At 35.0% G+C, this 19,754-nt stretch overlaps 1 protein-coding gene across 1 annotated transcript in view; it reads right to left on the reverse strand.

Annotated features, from left to right (window-relative positions):
- Nucleotides 1-405: 405 nt before the first annotated feature.
- The window catches only part of MEI4 (meiotic double-stranded break formation protein 4), a 69,764-nt gene continuing 50,415 nt past the window's right edge, over nt 406-19,754 (reverse strand). The window contains exon 5 of the mRNA XM_030946299.1: nt 406-657. Coding sequence (XP_030802159.1) covers nt 406-657 — 252 coding nt within the window. The remainder of the gene's footprint in view (nt 658-19,754) is intronic.

Raw genomic sequence — 19,754 nt, forward strand, 5'->3', positions numbered from 1 at the left:
GACACTGTCTCTAAGTCATAGAGAAGCTACAAAACTCTTAAAAGAGAGGCATTAGTCTCCTAGCTTGGAAGCTCTACACACATATTATGACTGTACTTTAAAATTCATAGCGTTTATTTCAAACAGCACCTGAAACAACTTTCTTTGTTACACTTTCACTATGTGGACAAACACCAACACACTCTTTTCTATTACAAGAAACAGCATTTATTGAAAATGGCACCTGGATTATTACATTTTTTCTATATTCAGAATTGGAAATAAATTGCATTATCTCTGAAACTGCAGTATAGAATAGTAGTTTAAAGTAAATGTTTTTCAATAAGGACAATATCACTGTCTAGCTCGAAAATTTTCCATTGCAATCCCACAAGAAATGCATGGTTAAAAAGTAGGCTGCTTGTTTTAATCAATTTGCATTTGACCTGAGTTCAAAAGAACACTCACTCTCCACAAACATAAAGAAAACAAAGGAAATTCATCTGAGAGATGAAGAATAACTTGATCAAGATTCTTCAAAAATTTGATTTTTTCGTCTCCTCCATAGTCTGAGCTTGAAATGTTACTTTCTTCTGTCTCATTTTGAAGAAGTTGTTCCAGAATCATGCACAAAAGAAAAATATTCTCATACTGGGCGATGTCATACACAGACTGGGCCTGGGAATAAAGAAAAATCAGTACATAAGTAGAGTGTGAAAGCATTTCTGCAGCCTAACATCTCAGATGACAGTTTAAGGAATACTGTTAAAATCTGCGGTATTATTTATATTATCAGTACACCTATACATTCAGTATGATTACTTCTGAAAAATGTTTTCCTTTTTGTGGCAACAGTCAAACAACTAAGACTGCATCACGCTACCAAATGAAAAGTCAACATAACCTCCTCTTCATGAGAGAGTTTGCTTTACCCAATTATCCACAGGCTGTGACATACCATAGTGATGTACAGAAAAACAACTACAATAACAGCTTTGTTTGTTTTGGGCATGTAATTAGAATTGGTGGATTTCTGAGAAATAAAATAACAAGCAAAAAATAATTTTTTACTCCTAAATATAGACAGTCATCTATTCAAGTGACACCTCCAAAAAGCAAATTAAAAGTCCAAAATCTCAATCGAAAATGCATAAGCCTGTTCTGAGCCACTTAAAGTGGAATATTCAGTTTGTCAAGGTGGAACAAGGACACTGACCAAACTAAAAATTTTTTAGAACTCTTACAGCTTTATCAATATAAATTTACCTGTCCTTTATCTAGAAACTGAAAATTTACATAGAAGCTTTCTGTACACAGGAAATAACTGGTAAAACACTTGAAGAATTGTCTCTCCGGAATGAAATTTTGTGTCCTTAACAGCAAAATCTACCAATAATCTGAGATGACCTTGCTCTGAAAAAAGCTGCAATTACAGTAGGTAGAGGAACAGAACTGAAAGGTAAAATCATAGCTGCTAGAAAATTAATTATATATATTAGAAAATGGACCAATAGCTCTAGCAAATCTAAAGAACTGTTTAGACCTGTGGTACAAAGCCAGATGGGTCATGGCTTCAACATAGGTCTATTAAAAGACATCAAATCATTTTCCTCAGTCTAGATTACACACTGTAAGACTTTCCAAAGTGTGAAATCTATTATACAGTCATTGGTTTCACAAAAAAAAATGGGTTTTTTTGATTCCAAGAATTCGATTCTAGAATCTAAGAAAAAGACAGCACTTTACCTTCTCCAGCTAAAACTGAGGAAGAAGTTGGCTCAGAGGTTGCTCATTTTGCTTTCTGAGACAGCAGTTATTAAGCCCAAAATCTGTGTTGAAGCACTCTGGGGTAATGGCTTTCAGGTAGCCTCCCACCTCAGAAACAAAATTAAGACAGCACAGCCATCCTGTTGCAAAGCCTCAATGTAGAAAAAGAATTTTGCTGAGTTTTCTAGAAATCTTGAAATATAGGTTCATCATCCAAACATATCATTCCTAGCCTTGCATACTCCTATTGTCTCCCTGGACCCTGATAATAAAAATGTACAGTTCAGAAGCTGCTGCTAAGAATTCAGTGTTGACATTCTTATCAGAACAGACAGTGAAAAATGAAAAAGCATTACATTATTTAATAAAAGTATATTAAGTATTTCCATATTTCTAAAGTTCAGTTCTGCCTATCAAACTGCCTAATTTGGGAAAAGCTCCTTCCAAATCAAAGGTAATATGACTGTCTGTTTCTTCAAATATTGAACACCCAACTCTAGGACAATCATGACTTCACACTGATTGTTTTAACTGTTAACTAATAGTAAGGAGCTAAATATATTTACTTTGCTTATTTGACTAAACTACAGCTTTCAAAGTTGTGAAAGTAGGCGCTATTAATGATTTATTGAATTTCTAGGAAACAGATGATTCTAAAGCCCTACAAAGTCTGCTCCTAAGATTTTCAGTGTAGGGGTCATCTGACCAAACACAGGCATCAACAAGCTGGGACAGTTATGCTTTGTTCCTGTTTCAGCCGACTGAGGGAAGCAAGGGGTGGCCCACAGCTGTTTGAATGTAGATGTCTACTGCCATTTCCCATGTCCCAGGGTAGCAGCAGTAAGCCAGGAGGAGTACTTTAGGTGTGCTATTAGATGCCTGAGCTTTTGCAACTGAGTAGTTCCCAGGATCCTTCAGCATGTAATTCATCCCACTCCAAACTAGAACCACAGATGTACCATGTCCTGGAAGTCTTTACAGTGATAAAGTGTGACTGTGCTCAGAAAAAAATGACTATGTAGACATATAAATGGAAGTTCTATGCTCTTAGTTCCTGTAATTTGGAAATTAGACATACAACATTACAAGCAAAAATTCTTTGTTTGCCTCTCAAGTGTTGATCTTGAAAATTCACTCCTTTTACATGAGTAATCAAGATAAAATGCTTTAGAAAGGCAAATTATGTCACTTCACTTACTCCCATAACCTCAGGCTCTTCCAAGCAGTTAAGCAATTGTGTTACTTTCAGTGGGTCTTAAAAGGTGCAACTAATTGCAGCTTAGTAAACTATCTGATTATAGATAATAGTATCCACGAGTTAACTAATTAGTCTCCTCTACAAATACAACTGCAGTAAAGGAAAATTGCTTTAATCACACAGAACTGATATTAAAGGGAAAGGGTAAGTATGATAGCAAGGAGAAAGTATTTTTTGAGATAATTATTTTTCTGGAGACAAATGCACTTTGAAATATTGCATTATATAACTGGGGGTGGGGAGGGGAATCAGTCTATAACATTTTCTGGCTCAAGGCTTATCATTAACCTTTCCAATCCATTTAATAATCTGAACAAAATGTGCCTCTGTTTGTTTTGTTAGATGTCTTCTGTAGCATTGACTGATGCAACTACTACCCATACAAATTTATGCTGCATAATTGGTAAAGGGATGCCTTTATTGTTCCCTAATGGTGCAGAGTTAGATAATAGGCCTATTAGTCTTCCCACCAATGTGTGTGAATGGGTAGCTGTGCATGTATGGGCACACAGCAGAAAGTTCAGAGAGTGCACCTATAAAGCAAGTCTCGTATGTATATATTTGCATATATGTATATATATATCTGCTGCTATTCCAGAATATCTTAATACTAATTTTAACACTAACTCTGTCTTTCAGAATCAATTTTAAGATAATCAGACAGGTAAACAATATGGATTTTGGTCACTATACTTTATGAGACCAGTCCTCATCAATTTATATAAACAAACATTTTAGGGTAAATAATTTTTAAAAATATTATTTATATAAAATTGAGCTTTACATAAGATGGAAACAAGGGTTACAAGGATCTCCTAGCTGGATCTGATGATCTGCTACTCAAAACTAATTGTATTCACATCATCAAGTTCAGAATGCAAGAAGTATCAAAATGTTTGGTTGAAATCAATTCCCCAAGTTTCTTGTACATTACATGGTGGCCACCTGGAAATGGACACCTATTTACCACGTAATTGAAAACAGGGGAGAAGTTCTCTTTTCTGTCTTCATTATAATGCTATCACAGTCAGTACTAATATGTTAAAAGAAACTGTTGTGTTCCAGGTCCCTGGCCCTTTATAATAGCTCCTCTTTGCAAAAAAGACCAAACAGATCGGGGCCCCCAGATCAAATTCCAATCTGCTGCTGTCTTACTGGACAGATTTGGAGTCTTGGTAAACAGATTTGGAAACTGTTTCCTAATTGTACTTAGAATATTTTTGTTTTCTTGTCTTAATGGTTTATGCACATTTATTTAATTTATTCAAATGCCATTGGTAACAGCAATATAAAACAAGAAAAGAAATTGAAGGAATACTCTACAATTCTTATATCACCAGCCACAAGTCATATTTCCAATGATGCAGTCTGTTGGGCCTAAGATTTTCAAATCCAGAAGGCTGATGACACTTTCTGAGTAGAAGCAAGTAATTTTATTCCTTTTACATCTCAAAGTATGTACAGAACAGAGACAATACTTTACCAGTGCAAACAAAAAATAGATAAAGAGAGTATGTTCATGGCAACTGCTTTCATGCAGCTCAGATGCTTATGTAGAAGTGTCAGCAACACCTGTACACTCTCTGGAATTTAGGAGGAATGGTACTAATTTGGGAAAACTTCTTTTTTTTTGGTTTAGAACAGAAGATTTAAATGCTGAAACTTCTGACAAAATGAAAACAACTAAAATTAATTTCAAAGCACCATTACATTTGATTAGAGACAAAAGCTTTCCTCCTTTTCTATCTCTATAATTAACTAACATCTATTTAGGCTTTTTAAGTCCCATGGCAATACCAAGTTTAAATATAAGTTTCAACAAGTAGTTCTACACAACAAAATCCTATATAAAACACTGACATACCAATATAAACTTTAATCAAACTGGAAAGTGCTTAGAAAGTAATAAAATTGACACTTCTAGATAGTTATTTTAGCAGAAAAGTATTCTGCCCAGATCTCCCCAATCCATCATATCCTTACAGTTTTGCTTCTTGTAATTTTTATCTTGCAAGTTTTGCCTGTTCCGTTTCTTGGCAAACCTCTACTATTCATCAGGGATATAACTTTTCATGCTAGCAAAGTGTCTTTTTATGCTTCAAGAAATTCTAAGTAAAATTCCACTGGAACATTAAGTGGTAAAAGGGAGTGTTTCTCCTCTTTTACATGTGTATTTATCAGAGAAGCATAAAGGGTAGACCAAAATACACAATAGGAACTGTTACAGTTTGGCTAGTTTTGCCTTCCAATGGAAGCACAGGCAGCAGGAATTGCAGCAGCATCAGCTCCTGGGCTGTGACTACTTAGTTAAGGAGCATGAAGGATAGAACAGAACCAAATCTGCCATCAAGCCATTTCCAGGAAAAATCCCCCATGGCCTGTCTGTCCCCTCCTCTGGCAAGAAAATATAGCCAAAGCTCCTAGAAATTTTCCAGAGAAGGTAGAAACAAAGGGCATACACTTCTCTTGACATAGCTCATACCAATGAACACCATCTCAGAAAACACCCCAATGCCCCTTGCTTTCTTGCAGCTGTCTACTAAAGGCAAGTACACATGTAGACTGAATTCTGGGCAAGAAAATTAAAATTCATGGGCCACGAGGCACAGAGCAAGTGGAATTTGATGCCCCACAGGAACACAGGAGTTACCCAAACCACTTGAAAATGTTTGAAGAGGAGCAAGCCTGATAGAAAATCTCTGAGTTTGGTTTACATGTTTCTAGAGACATACAGTCCTGGGTGTGCTGTTTAGTAGACAATTACCCCAACTCTTTTTGTTGTTGTTTCATTTTATTGCTGCCTTGTCTTTCTGGTAAGAGAGGATGCTCCATGCAGAACTAAGAGGAAGGTGACTGAGACTAAAGAAAAAGGAAGTGACATACCAAATGCAGTCACTGATGCTCACCTAAATTAAAAACTTATTTCTGTGCTCACTATGCCTGCATATAGGAGGGAGACTGAAATGGTTTTCTGCATTTTAAGCCTACAGTTCTAATGAGTATATAATTATAAGTTCCTAAATGGAGCAATATTTGACAGCATCACCTTTTAAGAAAAAATGTTTCTAAATGACCATAATGAAAAACAAGAAAAAAGTAACTGACTGGAAACCCTATCAACAAATGGTCACCATTTGGTAAATTTTGTGTTTACAAAGTGAATGGTGAAAACCTAAATTTTCAGTAAAATCAACACTGCTTTAATCTATTCAGCCAGTCTAGGTCAGAGGTTAACAGAAATATGTTTCAAGAATCACTGAATTGTTTTCTCAAGTCAATACACTCTCATGAATAAAGAAGATTAATTCTCACAGGGAATTCTGTTCTTGGCCCTTCAGTTTTCCTTTGAGAAATCCCTATCCAGGTTACTTATTGTTGTGTTCAAGTGCTAAATTCAAGAGAAACATTTTTCAGAGTACAGTTAAGAACATTTGGATAGTAGGCATTTAATTTCAAAACAAGACAGAAATCTTCTTAAGTGGATGGTCTGCAAACCTGTAAATAACCTCTGATTATTAAAATTTACAAACCAAACAATATCCGCAGTATACAAAATCACAGTAGGATAAAAGAGATTATCTATAATTGTTGTTTAGTGTTTAAATAACATAATAAATAGCATACATAAAATTAACACAAATATATAAGAATATATTATATATAATAACATAAATATCTCTAAAATATTTAAGGCAGGCGTGCATGAAAGTCTTTAGTAGAAATATTTTTGTTCTATTTCTAGTACTACTGAGTTAAGATAAAGGGTAGTTTTTAGCTGATTAGCATGTCTCTTTAGGAGCTTGTTTTGTGATTTGAAACACATATCTCCTGAACAACCCTCCCGACAATCATAATCCTCATAACCATGTCAATTATTCACTTGCCAAGTAAATTCAAACCAATATATGAACTCTTTCAGTATCTCAAGCAAAATTCATATAATGTGAAATCCCTTATTTAAATTTATACTCTCACAGACCAAATTTTCAAAATATTTTCATCTTTTATTCCATGGGTTCTGAAATTCTATTTCTGTCTTTACTCATGTTGAGTATCTATCCCTTTATTCTCAAGTAGACCCCTAAGTTTCAACTATTCTGCTTGCAGATCAAGATCAAATGTGACTGCAGAAAGGGTCAAGGAATTACCAACATTTTTAACAGTGAAATTCAAGAGGAGAGACCATCAGCTAAATTCTTAGAACAATTTAATCTACAGCATGTGCAGTCACTAGTCCTGAGTAAGTCACTAGTCCTTCACTTTAGAAGGCCTGAACAGCCTCATGCAAGAGAGGTTTCAAGAAGCAATAGTAAGAATCTTGCAAAAATAGTATCTGTCCAGACATAATTACATGGCATACCCTGGAAAATACTTTTGATAGAATTTAAAGTGTTTATTGTCTTTGCTGTCTCCCAAGTGGAAGATACTTATATTCCTGAAGCATCTCTGCATCATGCCTCTTCCACACATCACTTAGCAGGGTCATCTGTTACTAGCCCTTAGTGTGACACACTGAATTACAAGAAATTCCCAAGACATCTTCAGCAATATTATTCTTATCTAGTAATACAATTTCCACAACAAATTGTAAAAAGTTAAATATTTCAGCAGCAGAGCACTGATGTTTCCATTTTGGAGTAAGAATCACAATTGCCTTGCAAGTAACATAACACAGACATGGAAAGCTTTAAAACCCAAATTTTAATTCCCTTTATCCAATTAAAGAAAGATAAAATATAAGTCACAAAGCTATCTCATTTGGAAAGAACAGCCAAAAAGTACAAATCTGTGAACCTTCTTAGGATAATGGGAACTTATAAACAGATTTTATTCCAATCTACAAGGCATATACTTCAAATCTGACTTCTCACACATGTTATTTTGAAATTTATTCTAAAACTATAAAAATTAATTCTTCACAAATTGAAGCATGTGAAATAGGTTGGTTTGATTTTGGTTTTATATTTTTTTTTCAGAAAATAAACTGAAATAAAGATTGTGAATATATCTTGTTATTGTGTGAGTCCTTCCAAATCAAATGGGCTACTCAAGAATATTTCTAACTTGAAAATGAAATTATAGGTCAGACTATCCCACGTAAAGTCTCTATCAGGAGAAAGCAATCAACAAAACAATTAATAAAATTCCTCAGTTATGAACTTTAGTATTAGAGAAAGGGCTTTTTTGTGGTTTGTGTTTTTGGAGGACTTGCCTACTTACAAGTGTAAGAGTACTACATGGAATACCCATATTTGAAATAATAGACGCTGTTTGTTGACATAAGAAATTAAGTTCTGTCCTGCAAGAAGTGTTGTAAGTACAGCAAGGACAGTGCTCTAAGCAAGTCTTGCAAAGAAACATCATATATATAAAATTTTTAAACATAATAGGACATGAAGGTAATAAGATTAAGTTTTGAATAATAGCAATAATAAAAATTCCTCCATTAATTAAAATCACATCAGAAAGCAATGGAATGCTGAAAAATACAGCTACATTAGTTTCAGAGATTTGATAGTTTACCTATTTTAGAAAATGCAGAAGAAGCTCTGAAAATAAATAGCGATCACTTTGCTTTAGTGACTCTAGCACTGGGCAGGCAACCCTGACAGTAATGCAAGATACACATTTATTTGTACTGAATCATAATTCATTAATTTTTGAAAAGAAGTTTTTCAACATGTTTTTCATCTCATAAAGCTTTTTTTTTCCTAAAAGCATGATGACTTTGTCTCACATAGAACTTGACTTCCTAAAATTATCTCTTCCAATGCTAGGGCTGGAAAGAATCAACTGAACCTAGCAAGTGGCAGATGGTTGGTCCAAGAACAAACCAAGGCAGAAGGCTGTCACAGAACATGCCCTTAAATTGCTTGCCACAGGACACTGTGAAAGCTGAAAGCTTGTATGGGGTGAAAGAAAAGTAAACAGTTGTATGACAGTGAAATCCACATATACGCTCAATCAATCACTCTTCACCTGGAATATCACAAATAGCTGGATACTGGGAGAATGTTCTTGAAAACATCTCCAAATTCTTCTGAACATCTCTGGTAAGCACAGTGAGAGGCAGAATGGCCATTTCCATGTTTTTCTATCTCAGTTTAATTTTCTGGCCCACCCTCTACCTGAAGTAAGTTACTTAAGAGAAGAAAATCTTCCTTTTTTAGTTTGCAGCCCTAAAAGCTTACAACCAGTGGCTCTACCTCCATCCCCCTTCATTTTCAATCAGATCAGTCCTTGCTCCAAAGCCAGAGAGAATTCACCACTCCAGGTTCAAAATCTTAAAGAAAAACAGCCCAAACATAAGCAAACCTAGGTGGTTTTGGACTAACTGAGAACAAATGTGTGTTTGATGCTTGTATTTGTTTGCTGCAGAAGAAAACAGAAAATCCAGGAAAAAAACAAGACAAAACAAAACACTTAAGGAGCAAGAGGAGTCATTCTAGGCATTGCCCTGTGTGAGGAAAAACAAACCTGGCTGGAACACAAGCTTAATGTTTTTAAGAAAAAGAAGTTGACATCTGCCTTCTGAATCCCTTTCATACAAGCAATCTAAGCCTCTGTATAATTTTAATAGATAATAAAATGATACTGCTAAAGACGACAAGTTTCCTTCTTATTATGCAGTTCTTTTTCATCTTCCATAATTAGAGGCTTAATATTCTATTACTGTTCAAGGCAATATTTAACCTAATATTAAACCAAACTTTGATTTAGGAAGAAGTGTTTTAGCTATCTATTTATCTTTCCTCTTGTTTTAGAAAAAATCTTGTATTTACTGTATAGATAAAAAGTCTTTAGGAAAGTGTTTATATTTCACATATATATGTTTCCTCAAACTATTCTCCTAAAATGGATTAATAGATATAATAGATATATACTGACATATAGATATAACTGAAACAACAATGGTTTTTCAGTGATTCTGCCATGTGTTTTAAACACCCATATTCCACTACAATTATGTCAACAAATCATATAACAATCACTGAATTTTCAGAGAATACCACGAGAGTCTTCCAAACTTTAACAGTAAAACTCAAGAGACATGGAAGATATGGAAGACTCAAGATATAATTTCATAAACATTTGACAAGGTTAACAAGCAGCGCTGTTTTTCTTATTTATTGTATTAAAACTATGTGGAATATATATGTAGAATAAATCTTGAGTGGGTTAATCAAATTTAACAACATGAAAATATTGCTTATACAGCTTAAAGATGTGAGAAATTGGAGATTCAACATATTTAATTGAAAAGCAAATAAAATATAAAATGTCATGAAATCATGAGAACACCACACTGTCTCTAAAAGTTTGCATACATGCATCAAAACTTAATTTTGGAAGGAATTAGACCTTTTGATGAAAAACATAAAATGGAAAATGGAACAGATTGCTATCTACAATCTTTTTTGGCTTTACAGAAACCAGATGGGTATGACTGTAAGCAAATATGGTTTTGCTTTTACATTTTACTTTTCCTTTAATTATCTGGTAGACTCTTCTGGAAAGATCCAAAAAGAGAAGTTGTCTAGACAATTTTACTTTTTAAAATTTGTTTGTTTGTTTGTTTGTTTCAGCTGCTTTAGCAGTGCAGTAGTGTAAAAAGACAGGCTTTTAAGAGCTCCAGAGCAGCAGTTTAGAATGTGCGAGTGTCATGATGCTGGAAAGCAGTGATATGCAGTGCAAGATAAAGTTCAGCAAGCCAGCAGTAAGGCTAAAGACAGTTACACTGAGAAAGATCCTTTTGAAACTGAAAATCTTCTGTAACTAGTGTGAAAATTCCAGCATCCTGACAGAACACAAAAAAAGCAGAGTAAACTTGAAAGGGATTAAATTCTAAATTGACTATCAGAAGCCAACTAGTTTTTCTAGCTTTGAAGAAGAAAATATAAGAAATACACAGGAATGATTATCTACAGGGAAATGTTTATAATTCTAAAATTTATGATATCAGGTAAAACAAATAATGAAAGAATTATTGAAGAAAGTTCCATACTCTGAGTTCTATTAAATAGTGAAACTTACTAGGTCATACCAAGTCCAAGGGCTTCCTTTTCATAAAACCAGAGTAGTCTGACTCCCATTCAAAGCAGTCTGGGGAAAGTTTGCTATGAGAGTCAGAGTTTCTACATGGCAAACCTGTCACCTGGATGACTCTGTAAATCTCAGACATGTAGGCTGACAAAGGTACAACTGGCCTTGACTAAAGAGTGCAGAGTCAAGCCAAAATTGGGATGTACAACACTACTATTTTCAGCGAGCATGGTGTGGTTTAGAGCAGGCATCATTCCTTGTGCTAGAAGGATACTATCAAGAAAGGAATCTGGGAATGGAAGGGCTTGAAATGACCTAGAGGAAAGCTGAAGAAAATTCAGGAATATTTACATATGGCAAGAGAAGCATGTGATTTTTTGCTCTGGTATAATTTCTTATGCCAAAACTTTAACACCGCTCAGTAATACTATAGCTTTATATAAAACTATAAAGCAAGAACTGAAAAGTAGTGGGGAACTACAGACTTTTTATTCTTCACAGAACCTGTTCGAAGGATAATGTTCTGAGATTGAATTGGATGCATTAGAGCTGAATACCCTAGCAAAAATATAGATGATTTTATCAAATGGCTTTGCTAAGACAAATATTTAAGGAAAAAAAAAAGCTAAAATTGAGCAGAAGAGCACTCTTTTGCACTGAGTCACCCAAAAGGAGGCGATTACAACCAAACTACAGAAATATTATAGAAGTTTAAGGCAATTAAATTTGAATCAGAAGCATTAATTCTGGAAAAAATTACAACCAGAGGAAAACCAACCCAACTTGAGCTCAAAGTACATTCAAAGTCAAAAAGGATCTGCATGAAGCCCACTGAAACAACACCTGACTTGAAAAACCTAGAAGACAGTGTTTTAGGTAAATGACTGAGGTGTCTGGTGGATCTGTTACAGAAAGCTGACATAAATGTACCTGTAGGGGCCCTTATGGGACCCTGATAACAGCGAGTAAGCTAAAGTTTCCAGAAACACATTGTCATTCATGTGGATGTGGTATGACAGCTGCATAAAGAAATGTCATAGTATTGAAGAAAACCAGAATAACACCAGAGAGTAACATAAACAATGGCAGCAAAAGAACAGCATGTCAGGGATGCCACTGGAAGTCAAGAACATACTTGCACTTGTTGGAACTGAATTTTAGAATGACTTGGGTTGGAAGGGACCTTAAAGATAACCTAGCTCTAGTTTTTTGGAAAAAAAGGAGTTGAAATCCACCTTTCAGCTAAGGCTGTGATTTCCTCTGATGGCCTGAACTAAAGATAATATTACATGAATTGCACCTGAAAACCTCTCTTGTCTTCCTTAGCAGCTACAAACTGCTCTACCATTCCTTTCCATGCTGTACTCCCATCACCATCCTTTTGGCTTTTCTCTATTTTTTCCATCCCCCATCTCTAGAAAATAGAAGACAAATGTCCCACTGGCATGACCATGAGTCTGGGCCATGTCTCTGATTTTGAAATCTGGACAAAATACAAATTTTTTTAAATTTAAATTTGAACTTCCCATAAGAACATGGTGTTGGGGGGAAAAATGGAAGAGTGGAAAATAAGCAACTCTTCAGCCTGAAGAAAAAGACTCAAATCTCCTTATATTCACTACAAAACCATGGATGTTTTGAAGTGGACTGGACTAGTGAAATAATTAGCACTATGTAAAACTCTGCAAGTTGCTTCAATGGAAAGCCGAGTTTAAAAATGCAATTAGGATATGATATTTACCTAAACAATTTCAAGTCTTAATAGAGTTTCAAGGAGGTTACAGAAAACCGTCCCTAATCCTCACCACCATTAAGACAGCACATGACCTTTTGTGTAAAACAAAAAATAGCATCATCCTACCACAATTAATATAATCTACATTCAGTAAATATTCTCAGAGAGAACTCTGGTCTTTCTGTAGCTGCCAGCACACTTGTCAGGAGTACTGTGCATCAGAATGCAATGTTAGATATAGCATGGTGTTTATTAAAATATTGGCCTGAAAAGATTAGGAAAATTTTAACATTTCAGAGGATGACTAGCCTTTCAAAAAGACAGCTAAGCTTCAGTTTGGGACAGGTTATTTTTTTTTTAATTAAATGATCTGGAACAAGAAATAAAGCATGTTCCTAACTGTGGACCAGATGGAAGAATTCAAAATACCTAGTTATTTTATGCCCCACATTATTTACAATCAGGTAATAACTACCAGTAGGCAATACATACAAGAATTTAGCAAAGCTTTTTAAGTGCCTTAAGGAATACAATTCTTTCCTTTTTGCTGTTAATTTAATGCAATTTAACATAATTGCTTAATTTATCAAACAAGGTTTAAATCGCTGTGAAAGATATTAAAAGATCATATTAACAAGTCATACTAAACACACAGGCCACCTAGCTCTTCAAAATTATTTCAGATGACTGCAGGAATACATTAACAAAAACATGACAGAAAATCATTAGAGACTGACTCATTTAAAGAGGAGAGAAGAAACAAAATCAAATCCTGTCAGAATTGAGGTACATAGATCATCTTTGGTATGCTGTAACTGACTCCTAGCAAATTTCTAGTTTTTAGAAGGTCTGGACTATATCAGGCATAGCAACTGTAGCATTACAAATGAGTGAAAGACATCAGCTGCAGTATAACGAAACCCTCCTACTTTAATGCTCAAACTTATTTTATAAAAAAAAAAGTCACTATTCTTGTGCTTTTGTGGAGAATATCTACGCACAGGGAAAACTTCTGGGATAATACAGCAACTTGCAGAGTGAACAAATAAGAAAGAGAATACTGCTAAATTTTTATGGCTCTAAGGTAGTCATGCAATTAATTCCTTCAAGATTCCCCAATGACAGCGAGTTAGCCAATAGGGAACTCATGCTCTGACTGTTTCTGCTACTGAATTTAACTCATTTAAATTGAATTAAGGTTCTTCTACGCCATATGGACACATAGGCATTTATTTAGTAAAGCTTTTAAGCTTTCCAGTCTGAAATGTAAAAATTTCTCATTTGGTTTTGTCCCAGTTCCATCTCTCTTCCTTAATACTCTGTATTTTATATTCCCTATTGGAGAGGGAGAAAATCAGATTATTACCATATAGTACTATAGCTCATTAAATGTTCTTTTTGGTTCTCAATCCTCTGGACAATAAGAATTTAAACACTTTGACTTTCTTCACCCTAAAGGGTTAATTAGGCTCCTTCCACCTACTGTTCCCTCAGTGGGATCTTAGTCTAGTGTTCAGCAAGGTCAACATTGAACCATTGCTACTCTGTCTGTTACTTTACTTGGCCATGAACCTTTTTAACTGCCATATTCTCTTTCCAGAATAAAATATGACCTATGATTTCTTTCAAACACTTCTGCCCCCAAGTGACACCGGATTTAGCAACAAGAAGAAAATACATTTTGAGGTTTTTTTTCCAACCCAGTTTTTGAATGTCAGATTCTATCAGAATTATCAACTCAAATACTCATGTGCATATGAAAGAACTTAGTATCTTCATTTTAATTCCACTGTCTTTTACAAAAAAAAAAAGCAAAAATCTTAGCTGAAGAACCTTCTTTCCATTTATAGGAACTTGCACTTGTTTTTAGGATCAGAAGAAAACTTAACCTGTTGTGAAAGATCTTAATGACCATCATTCCTTGAAAGGGGTAAAGTTAACAGCAATTCCAGGTGAAAACATTTAAAATTAAATGGAACCACTTCTGGCTGTGATAACACAAATGTACACACAAAGATATAGAGTAAATGCAATTCTCAAAATAAGGGATTATAGTCAAAATTGGAAAAAATAATAAATAATAAGAGGAATGTATTAGGTCTCTTGAGTCTACTGCAATGTGAGAGTAGGTATCTTATAGAATTTTTCTGAAACTAGGCTGTCCTGTGGGTGATGGTAACACCATTATTTAAGCAGACCCAACTCTGGCTGTACATATGGGACAGTGAAGAAGTATAGCCCCACTAAGTATGATGCACAGAACTGGATTCCTCTGAAAAGTAACTGTCATTAAGGCAAGGGATCTTAATATGGTTCTAAAATCTTTAGTGAAAAAAAATACTTCATCTACTCTACCATTTGAAAGAATGATTTAGCTAAAGGTAGATGACCATAGGGAAAGGCATTTTTTTAGGTAAGCATAGAGACTCAAACTTGAAGGTACTCCTTATGAAAACTGTACAACACCTTGCTTGACAGGGAATCTCAACACAACCACTGCTGCCTATAACATCTATATGATGAATGAATAAATCTTGGAAGAAAAACTCTTGAAGACATTACAAAAACATTGGTCTGCCTGTTGAGGGAGGGCAGTTTAGGCAGAACTTAAATTTGCATAAGCACCTTAATAACTAGCTAGAGAAGGTGATGATGCAAATCACTGCAACTTCTCAATTCCAATGTTATACTTCTGGTCTAATGCCTAGAAATTAACTTTCATACACATTTATATTCCACTTGTTCCCATGCAGCCACAGAAATATCAACAAACCTCCTTCACCCAAATGAAATGAAAAGTAAATCAACCTATGTTGATTTTTTTGGTTTTGGCTGTTTGGTTGGTTTGGGTTTTTTTGTTGGTTTTACTTTGTTTTTGTTTAATGTATCTATTAATTACACAGGTTGAAACTGGAGATTTTTATGACTTTGCCAGATTTAAAATAGCCTTGTAAACAGAGAGATATTCTGGCCAACATCTGGTGAAAAAAAGGAAGCATTCTAGACATGGATGTACAGTGATCTTATGATCAAATCAGAATGAATTGCAGGCTGAAAGGCCTCAGGGATTAACCTGGGAAATACCACGTAGGCTCATCCCAGAAGCATACAGAGTATACACATGCTGAACAGTACAATACCCCCTCATTACTTTCATGAAGATGACAACTAATTTTCTAGAAGGATTTGTGTTGCTTCTCCTATGCTCTCACTTAGTAAACAACTGAAAAAAGGAAGGAGGCAGAATCCCATGCTTGTGGGAAATCAGAGCTCACAAAAGGAAGTCAGTTGTGTCATCAAGAGGAGCATAACAAGTCTGAAGAATGGGAGCTTTGAAATACTACCAAATCCCCAAGCCAGCTGGTGTAGCCTGAGGTTGTCTGAAAGAATTCAAGCAATTCCAAAGGTAGCTCTTCTGATACACCAAAATCTTAAATAGTAATAATGAAGTGATGCCAGACACAATATATGCATCTCCTGCTGGTGCTGAAACATGAAACTAAAGACCTTCTTCTGGATAAAGTCAATGCCTTTTGCTGCCTTTCTTTGGCTTCATTAGAGGTGAATGACAGAGCTGCTACTAATAGCAGAAATTGTGCAAAACTTCACGAATTTTTTTCCTTAACACTGAAAAAAGGTAGTAGATCCTAAAAAGTCAGCTTGCTGCCTTCACTCATCAGTTGGAAATCATCATTGTTTGGGACAAATATCTTTCATTTCACAGCTCTGTTTGAACATTAAGTTCATACTGCCTGACTTAAGACACTGCCTTTTAGTCAAGCAAAACTGCAGCAAAAAAGTTAAACTATATTTGGCGATTAGCAAGACTGTAAGAATTGGGAGATTCAGACAGTCAATAAAACATTCTTAAACCAATGTTTTCTCATCACATTTGTACCAAAAAAGGAAAAAACAGGCTTAACAGATCAAGTGGCTAATCCACATGCATTGCTTCTTTCAAAGGTGGGAGACTATTGTGATGATGGAAATGATCTGATCATCCTATCCTTGCCAACGGGTACCCCATTCTCCTTCTTAAAAACCAAAACCGTTTTGGAAACATCCAGAAACACCAACTATTTTTCAAAAAAAAAAATCCACTTTTTAATTCTTTAGTACATTTAGGACTCCTTTTTAAAATTGCAGCATCCTCTAACAGTTTCTGAGAACAAGATATACGTTAGAACCTCAGTACTTCCAGAATTTACTCTTCTAATTCAGTCTTTAGGATGCACTAGATGTGGATCCTCAGAGAAGCACAAAGTATTAGCTGAAAATTCTGCCTTAGAGAGAAGCACATCTGCAGTAATATCAACAGCCAAAAGGTGGCTTTTATCAACAGATAAGAGGTGAATTAGGAAGAAAGATTACAGAGAATTAGTTCAACAAGAATTTTTATGGAATATTCACACAGAGAATGTAGCTAGAATGTTCTTGTGTAGGATCTGAAGATCAGGAAAGAAAATATACTAGATATTAACTTCGAACAAAGGTGTCTACCCGATGCAGGGATTTTTCTTACCTTCAAATTTCAATTTAGTTCTTGCACAATGATAAAGGGCAGGAAAAATACTCAGTTTCTCTTTATACCATACCCTGGTTTATATACTTCTGTTGTTACTCTCACCTGTTCACTCTTTAAGTCATAATCTTTTGTTCTCTCAGAATCAAGGATTTTACAAGTCTCTAAATATGCTGCGTTTAGCCGAAACTCTCTCTAGTCCATTACGTAGTTTCTGAAAAAACATTATCACATGACCAATTTTGCTGCCACTCATCATTTATATCTTTACTTGTTTCTCTTACAACCTTAATAAATATTTCAGAACAGTTGCTCTGCATTGGAACAATAGCTATAACCCTTTTTTCTGTGCTCAGTTAATAACATTAAAGAACTAGCTCTTGAGGGTTAAACAAAATAATCATTCATTATATTAATGAATAAAAATTACAGTAACCACAATCTTGAAAATTTAAATTTACAATAGCTAGCACCACCTTGCTACCTTAATTGATTTAAGAATAATGACAAAATACTTGGAGTGGTTTTTAATTTGCTGGTCTTGCATGCAGTATGATTTATCTTAGGATTTAGAACTGTACTTAATTGCATAATAAGTGGTGGCAATATGTGCAACAAGTTTTTATTAATATCACTGCCTGTCATACTTCATATTGAAAACAATCTACATTGGCTCACCTATAAATTGAACTTGCAACACAGGCCTACTTCACACTAAGTAGCACATTAGTATTCCACACAGATTGTAATTGCCCTTCTACTGCTTTTATAATACTCGTGTTTTGAAATGCTCTCCTTGCATTTATATTAAAAGCATTTGAGAAGACAGTCATTGAGTGGTGGGAATAATTTTGTAGGAACACAGGAACATTTTTTAGATTTATTTTGACTTTGTGCATGTCTGAAAGTATTTCTTTGCTATTTGTTTTTAAAGAGAAGTTAACTGTTTCGTGTACAAGGATTAGTCCAGCAACTGCAGTATTCATTACAGAGACAATCAAGCTCAAAATTATTTTAGAAAGATATAGCATGATAGTAACAGGATTAGAGCATACTGACACAGATGATTAAGAGACTCATGCAAATTCATAATCTGTTTTAAGAATGAGTGGATGTTAACATGGTTCAAAGGCAAATGAAAGAGGAGAAAATGCAATACAAATACAAAATACAAATTATCTATAAGAAAATTAGCATAACACAATACTTAAGGATAGTTTTGGCGAGAAACTGAAATAGAAAAATTGGGAGTCCTGGTTTAGAATGGTATTCTCCAATTTAGTGCTCCCACTGAAACCACGCTGCCACTTGCTGCCCCTCTACCCCTCCCCTTTGGAGGGCTGGAGAGGAGAACTGGAGGCACAAATGCTAAAGATCATGGGTCGAGATAAGAGAAATTTACTGGAAATAGCGAGGAGATAAGAAAATGAACAGTAACAGCAACAATACTAATGACAGAATGGACAAGAAAAAGGGGAACATCATTACATAACTGCTCCCTCCCCACATCCTGGCTATAGGAGGGAACCCCTTTCTCCTCAGAAGACATGCCCTTCCTTTTGCCCCTGGCAATGACATGAGGTGGTATAGAATAACCTCCTACTCCTGTCGTGGCTGGGATCAGGACACTGAAAAATGTAATGTGTCTAACAGGAGACATCCTGTGCTGCTAACTCATGTTGTCCAAGTGCTGTGGAAGGCGACACAATGACACAAGTGTTTTTCCTATTTATTCCCAGACTGGTTTTACTGTTCTTATTTATCAAATGTGTATGTTATGTAAGTGGTATGGTAAAGAATATAGCAAGCTGTGAAGAACAGCACAATCTGTTAGTCTAAGTCAGCAAGTAGGCTGTAGAAATCTATCTCTTTACAAAAAAGTAATTCTTTGTAAGAAATGAGACATCAGGAGCACTTCTATGTACTGATTTCATTTAAAGGACAAATCTCCTTCCCATTTCCAACTTGAAATAAATGGTTTAGGTACTTTACTGTGTAAACCACTTAGGGTTTGCAAACTGCAATACTGCAGGTGAGATGCACAGAAAAACAAAATCTAAGATGAACCCTTTTCTTTAACTAACAGTACAAACAATACCTGTTGGGGTTTTAAAATCAAAATGATGTCTCATGATGTTTCCTGCTGTCTCATTTTCTTACAAATATGAATATTTAGTAAAAATTAAATGAATAGCAGTTTGGCTTCCAAAAGTAGTCAATGAAAAGTATGAAGTTCTAAAACTAGAAAAATCATGTCTTAAAGCAAACTGTATAGTGAAATAGTAGGGAAAAATTATTAATAATCCAAAGCTGACGGAGTTGCAAAAAGATTTGAGAAAGACAGCAAAAACTGGCTGACAGCAAAAAGCCAAGCACACTTTGAGCAGTGCACCCTAAACAGGAAAACACATCTACTGCTCAGTCTCAAATATTATGTACAAGCAGGCCCA

This window comes from Camarhynchus parvulus, chromosome 3, assembly GCF_901933205.1.
Source record: "Camarhynchus parvulus chromosome 3, STF_HiC, whole genome shotgun sequence".
Classification (NCBI taxonomy): Eukaryota; Metazoa; Chordata; class Aves; order Passeriformes; family Thraupidae; genus Camarhynchus; species Camarhynchus parvulus.